At 38.0% G+C, this 17,745-nt stretch overlaps 1 protein-coding gene across 1 annotated transcript in view; it reads left to right on the top strand.

The window, feature by feature from the left end:
* The window catches only part of LOC308679010 (collagen alpha-6(VI) chain-like), a gene marked incomplete at both ends in the record, with an annotated part of 61,175 nt that overhangs the window by 25,700 nt on the left and 17,730 nt on the right, over positions 1–17,745 (top strand). Inside the window, 9 exons of the mRNA XM_081346246.1 lie at positions 240–332; positions 463–516; positions 1,233–1,304; positions 1,412–1,438; positions 4,041–4,085; positions 7,044–7,106; positions 8,556–8,609; positions 10,456–10,491; positions 16,950–17,012. Of these exons, the coding sequence (XP_081202372.1) occupies positions 240–332; positions 463–516; positions 1,233–1,304; positions 1,412–1,438; positions 4,041–4,085; positions 7,044–7,106; positions 8,556–8,609; positions 10,456–10,491; positions 16,950–17,012 (507 nt within the window). The remainder of the gene's footprint in view (positions 1–239; positions 333–462; positions 517–1,232; positions 1,305–1,411; positions 1,439–4,040; positions 4,086–7,043; positions 7,107–8,555; positions 8,610–10,455; positions 10,492–16,949; positions 17,013–17,745) is intronic.

The following is a 17,745-nucleotide window of genomic DNA, read 5'->3' as shown; positions in this document are numbered from 1 at the left end:
AAAACAAAAAGTACTGAATAAATGTTTAGAAAAAGTTCTTGCTCCTTAAATCACTTGAGTGATCATCTTTTTAAGACTGGGAGACAAAGTCATGAACAAAGAAAAAATGCAATTTGAGAGTGGTGCTTATTTGAGATGCTGAAAGAACTTGTTACATTATTGATGTTATACTTGACAAAAGGATACATTTTATTTTGACTGGTAATTTTTATTACTGTGACCAATCTCCTTTTTGAAAGAGTAACATTGCTGAACGGACTTGTTGCTGTATGTACTGCAAATGTATTGGTGAAGATGGAGCACCAGGTGAACAAGGAAGATATGGAATGGAGGTAAAGGGGGAAAAACCCTATTTGTTTAGACAGTTTAGTTTAAGAGGCATAATTAATCTTTGCACAAGATAGGATCATTATGTATTCTTCAAATGATATTTGATTTCAGTTATTGTCATCATAATTTCAGGGACCTCAAGGTTTTGAAGGAAGCCCAGGACACTTAGGAGATGAAGGAGCACCTGTAAGTTATTAAATTACATTACATGCATTTACCAAAAAGAGAAAAATTTAAAAATCATGATAAGAATCAAAACAACATGCAGTGTTTCTGTACTGTGTAGCATTACTTCTACATTACGTTACTTCTGCTCACTCTCACTTCTCTCAAAGTTTTCCATCTTCATTAAATATGTTCCTGTTTTTCTGACTAATGCTTGACACAGTTCAGACATCCTTTGGGAGAACCTTTGGTGTTAGTTTTAAGTTTCTTCAAACTGCTGTGTATTATTTTCTTTCTGTTACCCTTGTTTATGGATACCCAGATTGCCCACAGAATCTGTCCAGCAGAGACATATTTCAAAAAATTATTCCATTAGTCTTAATGAGACCCAGATATCAGAAAAGGTTGTGATTGGCTAGGTAGCTTTCTAGAAGTAAAGAAAAACGTGTAAAACTATCTTGAGTTTCTATGAAAAAGGATGTCAGAGTTTAAAGATCTATGAATATAATTTCCCACAATTTAACATTCCTTTTTCTTTTCCTGTGCTCTGCATAACGCTGTTCATCCCCAAAGAGAATCATGTAATGGGGCATGTGTATACATGCACATACTCATGCATACATACATGCATATGTATAATTTGGCAATATATGAAAGCCAATGCATTCTCTGGCTATGACATGGAGATGATACAAATTCTTTACAATAAACTTTCTTTTAATTTTCACTATTATTAGGGTCCAAGAGGGGTGCCAGGATCAGATGGTGATAAAGGGTACGGCGGTTGCCGAGGCAATAGAGGCCCTAAGGTAGGAAATACAGTATTTATCCAATACCTTTAAAGTTTTAACAAAAAGTTCTTTAACTCACTGCCTGCATTTAAGATTATTGTATTGATCTTTCTCTTCTTTTTCAGGGACAAAGAGGAATAACTGGTGAGAAGGTACAGAAACTTGATTTAAAAGCATGGACTGAAAGAAAAGTATTGTGTGCTCAAATTAGAGATCATATCCAAACAAGGACTAGCTACCCTTCTTCCCATTTTTGGAAATTGCAATATCCTCAATATTCTTATTGATATTTGCTATTTGGAGACAGAGGAGGATTTTAATATTTACTCAACCAAGAAAATAATAAATTAGAATTTAGCAACACATGATGTCAAAAGATAAAAAGCATGTGATCTCACTTTGTTATGGAAAGCCAAAGTAGGCAAAAACTTGTGTTTGGAGAAAGTGTGTCTTCCTTTTCAATCCAAGCATTATAAAATGATGGAGATGATGCTCCATATCACAGAGGGGTTAGTAGCATTGGATAAAAGACAAAGGCCAAAAAAGGGGATTTTCTTTTCACCTTTTTTCCTTTAATTTCTTTTTTAAACTTATTTTTTGCCTTCCCATCAAGGTTTCACCATGAATGTAATCAACTATAGAGCTGGTAAAATTGTGTAGACTCATTTAAAGTCTACCAGGGTAATTCAAGGAGTTCAAAAAATATTGTGACTTGCAGAAGATAAGGACAAGATGAAACAAAAAAAAAATAGGGGGAGGGATTTAGAAGCAGATATAAATACAATTAAATCTTAAAGAAAGATAATATGTATAGCCTGTTGGGAGATAAGCTTGAATCCTAGTGACCTCATGAAATCTCCTGCATGATTTTCTTGGCAACATTATGGAAACAGGTTAGCCATTGTCTTACTCCAGATTTTGTTTGTTTGATTTTTTTAAAATTTATTTCCCAGTCTTGCTCATAGCTCAGGGATTTTCTGATACTCAGTCATCCAAACATAAGAAATTTAGATCTTATTTAATTTTCAGTCAGGAGTAAGTAGATATTACCACCTATCTTGTAAGCTAATACTGCATTTCTGCCCAGAAAGGCAATTGGATAGATGAAAGCAATCACTTAGTAACTGGCTCATTGATTCAGCATTTGAATTAATGATTTCTTCAGGAGCTTTTTCTGATGTGTTCCTTTTTCAGTAACAGCTGTTTCCACATTTTAAAAAAGTGTTGTTCCAAAGAATGTTGGCTAGTACTTTAGTTTTCCAATGTATTGCTGCAATCAATCTGGCAGCTATCCAACATGATTCTTTGTTTTACAAAAATGCAACTTTTTGTAAAACTTGTAAATTATATAATACATTCAAGAGTTAATTGCTAATTATTATTAGTTTTTTTTACTTCCTCAAAAAAACAACAACTCCGGACCAAAATGAATATATAAATGACAACTATTTTTAGAGATGAAATTATGTGTCATTTTGTGGTCCCTCTGAGGCCAAAGGATTTCTCAGATATCTAGTTTGTAGTCTTGAAGCATGGCTTTAAAGTTTAAGTTTAAGTTTATTGAATTTATATACCGCCCTTTTCCCGTAGGACTCAAGGCGGTTTACAAGGTATTTTAAAACGTCAATACAATACAAAAGTTAAAAACAATTAAAAATAATTAAATTTGATCCCTGAAAAATATAAAACCCCCAATTAAAAACTCTCAGCCTGGGCCGGAAAGCTCAAAGAGCCAGTTCTTCAGGTCCCGGTGGAATGAACGAAGGTCGGGGGCAGTCCTAAGCTCCATGGGCAGCTGGTTCCAAAGGGCAGGCGCACCCACTGAGAAGGCCCTCCCTCTGGGTGTTATCCACCGGCAGTCTTTTACCGGCGGCACCCTGAGAAGGCCCTCCCTGTGGGAGCGCACAGGATGAAGGGAACTTGATGCCGGCAGCAGGTGTTCCCTCAAATATCCCGGGCCCAAGCCATTTAGGGCTTTATAGGTCATCAACAAGGCATTTTGTTATTAGGCATCAGCATTAAATATAGTCCTTACAATTGCTTGGAGAAATTGTGGGAATCTAAAAGTCACACTATTCAATAGCTGCAATCCTAAGGGCCAGATTTCCACACTATGTGCCTTCTGGAAGAGTTGATATAACACCCAGAATTCTCAAGCAAACTATATGAACTCTAGTTCAAAGTGGAACGGTCCAACTTATAGCAAATCCCTGATAAGTAATTTTATTTCATTTATCAAATTTATTGGCCGCCTTTCTCACCACATGGTAGGATTCCACTATAGTGTAATTTGTGTCTTCAAATGTGATTTCTGACAACTGCCTGGACAAATCCTTGCAGTTTTCTTGGCAATATTTTCAGAAGTGGTTTGCTTTTGACTTCTTCCTAGGGCTGAGAAGGAGAATGGTGCAAGGTCACCCAGGTGGCTTCATGCTTAAAGCAGGGCTAGAACTCCCAGTCTCCTAATTTCCAATTAGGAAACGACTGGCTGCAAATAATATAACAATCAATAATTATCACAAATGGAAGCAATAATAGTCTTGTAAAGTTTTCCTAAGTTTTAAAATTGTTTGCTTGATATATTTGACTGTGTCCTGTCCCTTTCAGAAACTAAAACCTGAAAACAGCTAAAAGAAAAAAAAAATATAGTTTGGATGCTATACTTTTTGTGCTTGGTATCAAATCATAGGACAGTAACATGTGTTTGATCTTGTGGTAAACTACCTGATAATATCACTTGCTTTATCTTTGCAGGGAAGCAATGGAGAAAAAGGATTTGATAGCATTAATGGAGAGCCAGTAAGATCACTTTCTCTCTTTTTCTGTTCCATCTAAATTAATGGTGCTTAGTTTGTTTAATTAATTAAATTTGATTAAATATTTAATTTAAATCAATAAATTTAATGACAAGAGATCTTTTGTCTCCAAGGGCTCCCCTGGGGTTCCAGGATTTAAAGGAGAAAAAGGTGACCCTGGCAACCAGGTACTTTGATTTATTTGGTTTACATAGTTGAAATGCAGAGTGCTGTCATTCCAAACTCCAGACATTCTAATTTCTTTCCAGCTGAGGTGAAGACGTTAATCACACTGCACAATCAAAGCCCCCCCCTTTGTATGGTCATTTGATACTATCACCTATGGAAAAGAAGTGGGGCTTTGCTTCATGTGATTTTTGCAATCTGAATATATATATATATATATATATATATATATATATATATATATATATATATATATATATATATATATATATATATATATATATATATATATATATATATATATATATATATATATATATATATATATATATATATATATATATATGTGTATAAAAAAATTACACAAATATGAGCTGTCACCGGTGTGACTACTGCCTACCGATGGCCTTCAGGTTAGGGTGACACAGGAAATAAAGATTTATTTATTTATTTATTTATTTATTTATTTATTTGTTTGTTTGTTTGTTTGTTTGTTTTTATATACCGCCCTTCTCCCGAGGGACTCGGGGCGGTGTACAGAGTAAGGTAGGTATACAGTTAAACAATAGTAAAAAACGATAGTAAAAACAAATGAAACCCCAAGAGCTATCAGGCCAGGCCGGACTGCTGGAACAGGTAAGTTTTTAAGTCGCGCCGGAAGGTGCGAAGGTCGGGGGCCATCCGGATTTCGGTAGGCAAGCAGTTCCAGAGGGTTGGCGCACCCACTGAGAATGCCCTCCCCCTGGGGGCCACCAGCCGGCATTCTTTGAGCGGTGGCACCCTGAGGAGGCCCTCTCTGTGGGAGCGCACAGGACGGAGGGGTGTTGACGTTGGCAGAAGGTGCTCCCGTAGGTAATCCGGACCCATGCTATGTAGGGCTTTGTATGTCATTGTTAGCACCTTGAATTTCACTCGGGAGGCAACCGGAAGCCAGTGCAGCTCACGGAGGAGAGGTGTGATATGGGAGTATCGGGAGGCCCCCAAAAGTGTTCGTGCAGCTGCACTCTGCACCAGTTGAAGCTTCCGAGTGGCTCTCAAGGGCAAGGTAATCTAAAAATAGTTAACAAGCATTTGACATATATATATATATATATATATATATATATATATATATATATATATATATATATATATATATATATATATATATATATATATATATATATATATATATATATATATATATATATATATATATATATATATATATATATATATATATATATATATATATATATATATATATATATATATATATATATATATATATATATATATATATATATATATATATATATATATCATAACTGAATAAGACCTCTGGTTGAAATAACAGTTTGAAAGGAGCTTAATAAATTATGTTGTGTTGGTAAAGTTTTAGGATTTAAGTCAATATTGTGATGGTTGCCTTATGGTCAAACGTCCTCCTCTTAATTATGTTACTTTTATTAGATTGCTATATTTACGCTACAAGGTATGCGGCATTTAGGCACCATAATACATTGAAAGCTTTACTTTTGGATTTATTTTGCTGAATGTCTTCCCTTATTTATTTATGAGGAATTATACTTCAGCAATTACCATAGGGCCATAGGGTAATTGACTGAGTGGCTGTTCATACCGGCATCTCGGGCTGACCAGCCTTCTCTATCATTAACAATAGGGGATGAGGTATTACCCCCCGTTGATAGGGCTCGCAACTTGGGAGTCCTCCTGGATTCACGGCTCAGTTTGGAAGATCATATAGGAGCGGTGACCAGGGGGACTTTTGCCCAGATTCGCCTGGTGCGCCAGTTGCATCCCTATCTGGACCGAGATGCTCTATGTACAGTCACACATGCGCTCGTGACCTCCCGGTTAGGCTACTGCAATGCATTTATTTCTATCAAACATTTTTGAACTTCTAGAATCGGGGGCACTTCAAACTTGCTGGTACCGCCCTTTTGATGGGTTTAGGGGTATTTTAATGTTATTGTATTAACTGTATTGAATTGGGCTGTAATATTTAATATTTTTTTAATTTTTGTATTTTGTATTTTATTGTATTGCCCTGTACACCGCCCTGAGTCCTTCGGGAGAAGGGCGGTATAGAAATTAAATAATAATAATAATAATAATAATAATAATAATAATAATAATAATAATAATAATAATAATAATAATAATAATAATAATAATTATTATTATTATTATTATTATTATTATTATTATTATTATTATTATTATTATTATTATTATTATTATTATTTTCTGCCAGTATGGTTTCAGCTATAAGAACAATGGCACTCAGAGCCATTGAACATTGAATCAGGGGGATGAGGCCACATTCTTCAAACAAATATTTTCCAAGTCTTACAATAAGACTAAAAATTCAATTTATAGTATAAAGTATATAATAACTGAGGTCTAATCTAGCATTAATGTCATCCTTCTCCCAAATAGTACCATAACATTTTGGTATTCTAAAAGAAAGTTACTGATATATTGTTCTATCTCTGTCCATACTACAATGATCTCAGTTTCTCTTTGTAGTGGAGGAAGGTATAAACATTGATAGCTAATAGTGAGCCAGCACCCACACTGAGAAATAGGGCAATAGTAATTCGCTTTAAAGGAGAGATGGATGTAGATGCTTCTCTCAGAAACAGAAATGAGGATGCCCAACCGCCTTCAGCTATCCTGGCCCTCTGCCAGAAATTGCTTCCATTTTGCATGAATTAAGACTCAGTTACATTTTATTGCTCAAAATATCTCTCATAGGTTTTGTTTTTTAAAGGGCAGCCCAGGAGTCAAGGGAATCCCTGGTGGATGTGGCGAAAATGGTTTCCAAGGAGATCTGGTAAAGGGTGGTGTGTTGTTTTTTTTAAAGGAAATGAATGCCGTGTGTTGTTCTATGGTTAAAGGTATTGGGGAAGGATGAGTGCTTTTATGTATAATAATGTTTCTTTTTAAAAGCTATTGATAAGAGACAATTGAGGACATTCACTTTATTTTTGGTCTTACTTATTCTGTCTGGTTATGCTCATTTGTATATTATAGATATATTAAGAGATTAGAATTGTGTTAGAATTAACAGAGAATCCCTGTTAATTTAGGTCTACAATGCTAATGTGCATGTGTTCATCTTTGTAAAAGAGAGTATGCCAGTAATATTACACATTTATATTGCAATTTTAAAATATTGTATATTTGTCCTTAGGGAGAGAACTACTGTGAATATTTGTCCCAAATATATATTATATAAGTCCTTCCTCTGTCTCTACCATATGAAGGGTACCAGTATTATTCTTCTAGATGTTGATGGATTTATTTAATTTATATAATCCATTTGGTTTATAGTGCAGTTTCAGGATGCTAATTCAACTGTGCTGGTACATCCTTCAAAAGGGCTGACAAAAGTATATCAATCTAATCTTTTACTAAAGATGTTAATGTACTGTTCAGTTTGCATTTCAGAAACATGCCTAATTACAAAATAACATAAACATTTTTTCTCACAATATATCCAGGGTATTCCTGGAATAAATAATAACACAGCAGGATCAAAAGGTTTTAAAGGAAGAAATGGAAGACAGGTAATCAGTTATTTTTTATAAAATGTATCTTGATCAGGGGAATGTTAGTTGAAAGTTGGTTCCATAAAAATGTAGTATGTTGTTGTGATATTAGGGAAGACTAGAATAGATTTGGTAACCACCTGTCCTTTGAACCACTTGTTCAAAACAAACAGATTTCCTGTTGGTGTCTTGGTTCTAAATTGTTTAAGTAGAGAAGCATACAGATTATATAAAATAATACAACTATCTACCCACCAAGGGCATCTATGTGGAGGGACAAAAAGTGACAATGATGATCATGACTGGGCAACTGAAGTTCTACCACATTTTTATGCACACATGTGACACACATACAGTAAATATTGCATGGGACTTTGAACGTGTAGCAGCAGCCATTATCTTCACTCCCATCTGTCTTTCTATCTGTGTCTAGCTATCTATATCAAATCTATCTATCTATCTATCTATCTATCTATCTATCTATCTATCTATCTATCTATCTATCTATCTATCTATCATGTATCTATAATCTACCTGTTGCATTTCTCAAATCATTTTTGTACTGCAGATGATGTATAAATCTCCTGTAATGCTGAAAATGGGATATGTAGTCCACAAATGGAGGTTGCATAATTGCAGAATGTTAATAGAGTGTTTATAGATTAAGGTATGGAATTTAGAAAAAAAGCAATTTCATTAATTCAAAATCAAACACAATGTTTTGTTTATAGGGTGAAAAGGGACCGTCAGGCCCCATAGGAGATCCAGGATCCAAAGGAACCAAGGTAAGAACCAAAGAAATAAGATTCTGTACCAATTGTCCTTATGAATGATCCCCATGATAGCATATTGAAGGCCATTTCCAAATTTTTTTATAGTACCAGACAGAAAGAAGCTGCCAGCTCAAATCTTTCTCTTCCTAAATACAACTGAGTTGTGTGAAAATTATTGTGTGAAGTAGCAACTAATTCCTCTTAATCTTATGGAAATAGGAAGTATAAAGTTATGGAAGTATGAACTTGGGAATTCAGGGTGCTGCCTGCCATACTTAGGGCTGCCAGCATTGAAAGTTGCAAATCAAAGCCTCAGAACAGTCCTGTTATTGTACCTCAAAAATGAGGCTAGAAAAATTGTTGCATGTATGTGAGACTGGGGGCTTTTATTAGACAGAGAAGCAAGGTAGGGGATTCTACCTGTTATTGCTTTTATCACTTATTCAACAAATCCTTCACCATGGCTATCCCTCCATATTTGCTGGAGATTGCCATGTTGTGGCTGTTGAGGCTGACAATGCTGCTGTCCAGCTAATCTGGATATAAGGTCAGAGATCACCATGGTGGAAGCCAGTAGGAATATTGAGCTTCTGGGGCAAAGCCTGCCAAGATTTTCAGATAAGTATAGTTGTATGAGAGGGGTTCAATATTAAGACTTACATGTGGTACTGAATCATAATGTGAGCAGTTTGGGTTTTGTTTAATATGTTTTATATGGTTGGGAAGTGTGGTGTACTCAGTAAGTATGGTAAAACAAACCATGGCTAAATATAATGCATCAATCCAGAGAAACTCACTGTCTCCAGATTGTCCTTTAGCTCAGTCATACTTCTAGCATTCATGAATGAAAAATCTGAAGCTCTTCAGATGTAGCCATACTGTCAGTAATGCTGCAATATGGCCAATGATGAATGATGATGTCAGTTGTAGTTGAATAGCTTATAGTGTGTCATGGGTACTTTATCCTTGCCTTAAATGATCTGAATCCTTATAAGTTATGCAGTGTATGCCTCCCAGCATACACAAAGGACAGCACAGCAGGAGGCTGATGGTGCAGATCAGCAGAGGGGCTGGACAGCTCCGGGCGATAACTGCTCACTCAGGATAAGCCTAATGACTTAAGCTGTTGACAGCCCCAGGCATGGTCAGCCTGGTGGGAAGCCAGGATCTACACCCATTGTCACCTGCACTGGCAGGAATCCCAGGTTTGAACTGATTGGATGCCATCCACCTGGGCAGGTACAAATAGACGCCAGGCTTCCCTGTTCCCCCAGTTCGTTCTGTTCAGAATAAACTCATCTTTACCCCAGCTCTGTGTCCGTCTCTATGTGAAGCACGCGACTTTACAAGTTACTTAAAGAAATATTATTTAAACATCATCTTTATCATTTGAACTAGCTTACCTCTGTCTCAGATATTTGGATAGACCATTGATGGTGTCATAGGATAAACCAGAGAGGAATCACAATCAGCTGAGCTAATTCTACTTTATTATAAAGCTAGATTGACAGGATCTTGCAAGTCTGAAAGCACAGCCTTCCTCCCTGCCACCTGCCTTTATAACCCAAGATACTGTGTGTTTCTCTTCTGAACCTCTTGCCCCATCCACTATCCAGTGCAGGGTCTATATTGTCTCTTATCTGACTGCTCCCTTGGTAGCGTCTCTTTACCCAATCTCTTAAGATTTTTGTTTTCCACATACTATTGCACCATTCAGTGTAGTGCCTTGAAACAGATTGAAAGGCAAGTCTCCTGAATGCCATCCTGTGCAAGCTAATTTGGAAGTAAATAACTGTAACAAAGTATAGTTGTGTAAACATCGCACAGTTTCTAACTTCCTTTAATTTTCTTATTTCAGGGATACCAAGGTAAAAGAGGTCCCCATGGTCCCCAGGTAAGTATACCTTTTTAAATGTTTAAGTGAAAACTGATACACAATTTTTTCTTTCATTGCAATATACTACCTCTGCTGCAAAATAAAGGTACTGAATGATATTGCTATAAGTATTGAATAGTAATAAAGAACAAGGAAGAACAGAAAGACTCTTGGGCTTTGCATGGGGAGTCCAAAGGAGCATGCAGTCGTGGGGTTGGTTGGTGCCATGAGAAGCCGCTCTTTGCCTTGGTGTCAATTAATTTAAGAAGGGCTAAAATTGCCTTCTTGAAAATTTTCTTGCCTCCTTGAAAATGTTTATAACTTTTAATGTTTTAATTCTCAAATTTTAATTTTAGCTGTTTAATTTTTACAGACTGTTTCATATTTTGATGCTGTATTGTACACTGCCCAGAATTTATTTTATTTATTTTTATTTTATTAGATTTATATACCGCCCTTTCCTGAAGGACTCAGGCCAGTTTATAGGGTATTTTAAAATGAAACCAATACAAAGTACAAAAGTTAAAAAACAATTAAAAAAGATTAAATTATCCCTAAAAATAAAAACCCCAGTTAAAAATTCTCAGCCTGGGCCGGAGAGCTCAAAGAGCCAGGTCTTCAGGTCCCGGCGGAATGAACGAAGGTCAGGGGCAGTCCTAAGCTCCATGGGCAGCTGGTTCCAAAGGGCAGGCGCACCCACTGAGAAGGCCCTCCCTCTGGGTGTTATCCACCGGCAGTCTTTTACCGGCAGCACCCTGAGAAGGCCCTCCCTGTGGGAGCGCACAGGATGAAGGGAACTTGATGCCGGCAGTAGGTGTTCCCTCAAATATCCCGGGCCCAAGCCATTTAGGGCTTTATAGGTCATCACCAGCACCTTGAATCTCACCCGGAGGGCAACTGGAAGCCAATGCAGCTCGCGGAGTAGAGGTGTTACATACTATATCGCAGAGTAGAGGTGTTACTGATGATACCCCACCCCGAAACCACGAATGACCTCACCCAGCGGCTTCATGTAGATGTTGAACAGGAGGGGCGAGAGAACCGACCCCTGAGGGACTCCGCAAACGAGAGGCCTCGGGGTGGATCTCTGCCCTCCCGTCAACACCGACTGTGAGCGGCCCAGGAGATAGGAGGAGAACCACCGTAAAACGGTGCCTCCCACTCCCAGCCCCCTGAGACGCCGCAGACGCCGCAGTAGCATGGTTGATGGTATCGAAAGCCGCTGAGAGATCTAATAGGACTAGGACAGAGGAGCAACCCCTGTCCCGAGCCCGCCAGAGATCATTTACCAGCGCGACCAATGCCGTCTTCGTGCTGTGCCCGGGCCTGAAACCTGATTGGTACGGGTCCAGATAATCAGTTTCCTCCAGAAACAGAGGAAGCTGATGCGCCACCATGCTCTCAACAACCTTCGCCAGAAAGCGAAGGTTGGAGACTGGACAATAGTTATTTAAAACAGCCGGGTCCAGGGCAGGCTTTTTAAGGAGGGGTCTCACCACCGCCTCCTTCAAGGCGGCGGGGAAGACACCCTCCTTCAAAGAAGCAGTTATTACTGCCTGGAACCAGCCTCGTGTCCCCTCCCAGGCTGTATAAACCAGCCAGGATGGGCACAGATCCAACAAACAGGTGGTGGAGCTCAGCCTCCCCATGATCCTGTCCACATCATCAGGTGAAACAGGATCGAACTCAGTCCAGATGACATGCTCAAGACCGTCTGATTCCTCCGCGTCAGACTCTGCCCACTCAGAGTCCAAGCCGGCCCGGATCTGAGCGATTTTGTCCGTCAGATGATGACTAAACTCCTCAGCCCGTCCCTGTAAGGGATCCTCCCTCACCTCCTGGTTAAGAAGGGAGCGAGTCACCCTAAACAAAGAATCCCTTTTTGAAGGAGATGTGCAGTGCAGAAATGTGAAATACAAATAGATTGATAGATAGATAGATAGATAGATAGATAGATAGATAGATAGATAGATAGATAGATAGATAGATAGACAGACAGAAAGAAAGAAAGAAAGAAAGAAAGAAAGAAAGAAAGAAAGAAAGAAAGAAAGAAAGAAAGAAAGACAGAAAGGAAAGAAAGAGAAAGAAAGAAAGAAAGAAAGAAAGAAAGAAAGAAAGAAAGAAAGAAAGAAAGAAAGAAAGAAAGAAAGAAAGAAAGAAAGAAATTATTACATAGCAGGAAAAGCAAACAAGAACTGACAGGGAGGCACTTGGTTAGCTGCTGCAAGAAGATTGCATAGACTGACTGCAAGCAATGCCATGATAAAGTAGCAACAATGGTGCATTGGAATATCTCCAAGAAATTCCATTGGTCTGGAAGCAAGAACTGGTGGTACCACAAAATAAAATAAAATAATTTTATATTATACTGTGGCAAAAGAAAGGAAAGCAAGTACCAATAGTAACCAGTGTCTTGGATACAAACTCAAAACAACTGGAGGACCACCTGAATTCCATCAGCATTGACAAAAATATCATCAGTCAATTGCAGAAAACAGCTTTATTTGAAACAGCTTACATTCTGCAATGGTATCTTTAACACCATCAAACATTGCCTATCTCAGGTCCTGGGAAGGACTTAGTAGGTGTATAGAAATAATAATAATAATAATAATAATAATAATAATAATAATAATAATAATAATAATAATAATAATAATAATAATAATAATAATTATTATTATTATTATTATTATTATTATTATTATTATTATTATTATTATTATTATTATTATTATTATTATTATTATTATTATATATGTTAAGTATTTGTCAAGGCTTTTTGAAAGCACCTTGCTAATTAACTCTTTCAATCCTGTATTGGCCTGTCTCAAGGCTTATCCACAGGATGTAGTCAACTATGACAGCTCATTATTTGTGCAAATTATTCAAATTGCTAATAAAGAATTTTGGGAGGCTGATATGGCCATTTCGAACTCTTTATGTTCTCATCAGTCAGTCATACCCTTTATCTGAGATTCGAACCTGGGCTGATTGTATCTTAGGCAGTTGTTTTTAACTTGCTGAGCCACAGGTTCTTTCTCTCTTTTTATTAGCTAGAAGGCAAGGCAAATATATGTTAAGTATTTGTCAAGGCTTTTTGAAAGCACCTTGCTAATTAACTCTTTCATTCCTGTATTGGCCTGTCTCAAGGCTTATCCACAGGATGTAGTCAACTATGACAGCTCATTATTCAAATTGCTAATAAAGAATTTTGGGAGGCTGATATGGCCATTTCAAACTCTTTATGTTCTCATCTCATATATATATAGCTTACCTTGCTAGGCCCCAAACATGGGGCAAATCTTTATTTCCTGTTTTCAGCCTATCTTGAAGGCTATCGAACAGGCAGTAGTCACACCGGACAGTTCATATATTTGTGTAAATTACTAACAAAGAATTAAGGGAGACTGAAATGTATTTCTAAATCTGTTGTTGCTCAGATTTCCTAAGGCCCATTTCACTTCACATTCTAGGATGTCTGGCTCGGGGTCAGTGACCATGCAATCGTGGTTATCTGGGATGTTAAGCTCATTCTCGTAAAGTTCTTGTGTGTAGGAGCCTTGGTGGAGCAGTGGGCTAATGCCTCCTTAAGTAACACCAGCTGCCTGCAATTAGTGCAGGTTCGCATCCCACCAGGCTCAAGGTTGACTCAGCCTTCCATCCTTCCGAGGTAGGTAAAATGAGGACCCAGATTGTTAGGAGCAATAAGCTGACTTTGTAATAATGCCGCTTGTGGGGGTGGGGCGAAAGCCCTAATAAGCAGGCATATACATAGAATGAAGGCTATTGCTAAGCACATTGGTTTGTGCTTATATTGTAAGCCGCCCTGAGTCTTCGGAGAAGGGCGGGATATAAATGGGATTAAAAATAAAAATAAAATAAAATAGTTTTGCCACCTCTTAATCTCTTCTGCCTCTGTTGGGTCCCTGCCATTTTGGTCCATTGTCATGCCCATCTCTGCATGAAATGTTCCCTTCATCTCTTCAATTTTCTTGAAGAGATCTCTGGTCCTCCATATTCAATTGTTTTCTTCTATTTTTTGCACTGTTCATTTAAGAAGGCATTCTTATCTCTTCTAGCTATTCTCTGGAATTCTGCATTCAATTGGCTGTATCTTTCTCTTTCTCCCTTGCCTTTCCATTCCCTTCTTTCCTCAGCTATTTGCAAAGCTTCCTCAGACAGCCATTTTGCTTTCTTGCATTTCTTTTTCTTTGGGATGGTTTTAGTTACTACCTTTTGTACAATGTTGCAAACCTCCTTCCATAATTCTTCAGGCATTCTGTCTATTGGATCTAATTCATTAAATCTATTTCTCACCTCTACTGTGTATTCATGTATCTGAGTGGCCTAGTGCTTTTCCCTACTTTCTTCAGTTTAAGCCTAAATTTTGCAACGAGAAGCTCATGATCTGAGCCACAGTCAGCTCCTGGTCTTGTTTTTAATGACTGTATAGAGCTTATCCATCTTTGGCTGCAGAGCACATAATCAATCTGATTTCTGTGTTGGCTGTCTGGTGATGTCCATGTGTAGAGCCATCTCTTGGGTTGTTGGAACAGAGTGTTTGCTATGACCATCGTATTGTGTTGACAAAATTCTATGAGTCTGTGCCCTGCTTCATTTTGTACTCCAAGGTCAAACTTATTATTCTGGTTATCTTTTGGCTTCCTACTTTACCATTTCAATCCCCCATGATGATAAGGACATCAGTTTTGGTGTTAATTGTATAAGGTGCTGTAGGGCTTCATAGAACCGTTCAATTTCATTCTCTTCAGCACCAGTGGTTGGGGCATAGACTTGGACTACTGTGATGGTTTGCCTTGGATTTGAACTGAGATCATTCTGTCATTTTGGCGATTGTATCCCAGTATTGCTTTTCCTACTCTTTTATTGACTATGAAGGCTACTCCATTTCGTCTGAGGGATTCTTGCCCGCAGTAGTATACCTGATGGTCATCTGAATTAAATTCACCCATTCCTCTCCATTTTAGTTTGCTGATTCCTAAGATGTCGATGTTCAGTCTTGTCATCTCTTGTTTGACCACATCCAGCTTTCTTTGATTCATGTATCTTAAATTCCAGGTTCCTATGGAGAAAAAATCTTTACAGCATCGGACTTTCCTTTCCACAGCTAAGCCTCCTTTCGGCTTTGACCCAGTCACTTCATTCTTTCTGACGCTACTAGTACTAGCCCTCTGCTCTTCCCCAGTAGCATATTGGACACCTTCCAACCTGAGGGTGTCATCTTCCAGCATCATATCTTTTTGCCTTTTGGTACTGTCCATGAGGTTTTCATGGCAAAGATACTGGAGTGGGTTGCCATTTCCTTCTCCAGTGGATGACGTTGTTCTGTACCAGCCTGCTACCGGCCTTGCAGAAAAGGCAACCCCTTTATAAACGGCAAGAGGCTGGAATACGTCTGCCAAATTTATTACAAAAACAAACAAGACACGTACCAAGATACAGGAGCTTTGAAACACTATCTGAGCGGTTGCTTTCAGCAAACCAGCCCTCCCCAAACATTCCCTTTATAAAGAGTTCAGGGCGTGGCCTCTCTTTGCCTCCTTCCGAGAAGCCCCACAGCCTTCCTCTGTTTGCTCCTACTTGACTGCCTCCTGCGTCGGGCGTCCTTGAACAGGGCCAGCTGTGGGTCATCTTCATCCACACTGTCAGGCTCACACAGCTGGGTCTCCATGGTGACCAAGTGGGAGGGGCCTGCCTGAGGGCTATCATCAGCAAGATCTTCAACACCCCCCTCCTCCTCTGAGTCATCGTCCGACCCAACTGCCGAACCCACAGGCTGACCCTGAATCACAACAGACGTTTTGTCAGAACTCTCTGCTATGACCTGTCCATCTTGGGTGGCCCTGCATGGCATAGGTCATAGCTTCATTGAGTTACACAAGCTCCTTCACCACGACAAGGCAGTAATCCAGAAAGGGGATGAATCCAGTATTGTATGGTTTTAAATTCTACTTACATACCTACCCATCCTCATATTTATCAATTGATCTATCTACTCTTCAAAAAAAAAAAAGAAGGTACAGAAAAGCACTAGGATGTGGATGGCTCCTAAAGATAATGCTCTATACACAGCTGTGTAAAGTGCAGAGATTTGTGAGTTCAATTCCCGGTAGAGGTTTTGAACCCCAGAAACTTACCCATATTTGAGGACTCCAATAGGGACAAAGCTGGCAAAGTATGGCCTGCTGGTGGTCCAAGTAGCAAAATAGTTGAACATGCTATATTATTTTGTTTAGTTTGACTATGAATTAGGCTTTCTTTTAATGGATCCAATTTTTAATTTAATTTAATTTAATAATATTTCTATACCGCCCTTCTCCCGAAGGACTCAGGGAGGTGAACAGGGCAAGAATAAAAATACAGGATTACAAAAGTTAAAAAAAAATGATTAAATACATGCCCATATACTAAAAATACATTAGCAATGAAAGCAATCATTTCTGTTATTACAGGGAAGAAAAGGAGCCCAGGGGCCAGGGGTTTTTCCTGGAGATCAAGGATTTAAGGGCCCACAGGTAAACTTCTGAAGTGCTCATTTTTTTATTTGTAAACAAAAATTCAAAGTGCAAAAGTGAAGTACAACTGTCTGAAAAAGGGCTTGCTCTACCTTCATGGCTTGTTACTTTTTCCAAAGTAAAGAAAGCTTTGGAAGATGCTGGATTTCTTCAAGATCTCTAAATTCTACTACTCTTCAAGTGCACTGAACATGTCTTCTAAGGAAAAATACGACTTCTTGACTGACTAATGACTGATGTAACTGAGTTCAAGCTGAGGTTAAATCTTCTTGACTAAATCCATGTAATTTTCGTAGCAACTTTTCAACTGGTTCTTCGATTATTCTTTTTCAGGTTCTCAGTTCAGCCTATAGCCCTGGGATTTTATGGTGTCCTTACATCCATTTATTAATTAGATCTAACTACTTAAGCTTTTCTGAGATAAGGCAGAGTTTTAAAATATACTGTTTTCAAAAGAGCAGTTGATAACACAGTCATAAGATGGAGTATGTTTCAGATAAAGAAATGTGCACAGGAAGAAACAAAATATCGCCAATTAATTGAGTCAACATTTCTTGATAATGATTTCACTGACTTATTTCCAGTCATTGTTTTATCAATAATTGTCAAAATGATAACAGTAACGGAAACTCGTGCTTAGTATCTGAATTGTTTAATGAATAAGTAGAAATAAGACATCTGAATCCCTTGTGTGTACTGTTTGAACTTAATACTGTTTTTTTAAAATGTTTCT

The sequence above is a fragment of the Vipera berus genome, assembly GCF_964194415.1.
Source record: "Vipera berus genome assembly, chromosome: Z".
In the NCBI taxonomy this organism is placed as follows: Eukaryota; Metazoa; Chordata; class Lepidosauria; order Squamata; family Viperidae; genus Vipera; species Vipera berus.
Note: the sequence above shows the minus strand (reverse complement) of the source record. Positions and strands in the feature narration are given on the sequence as shown.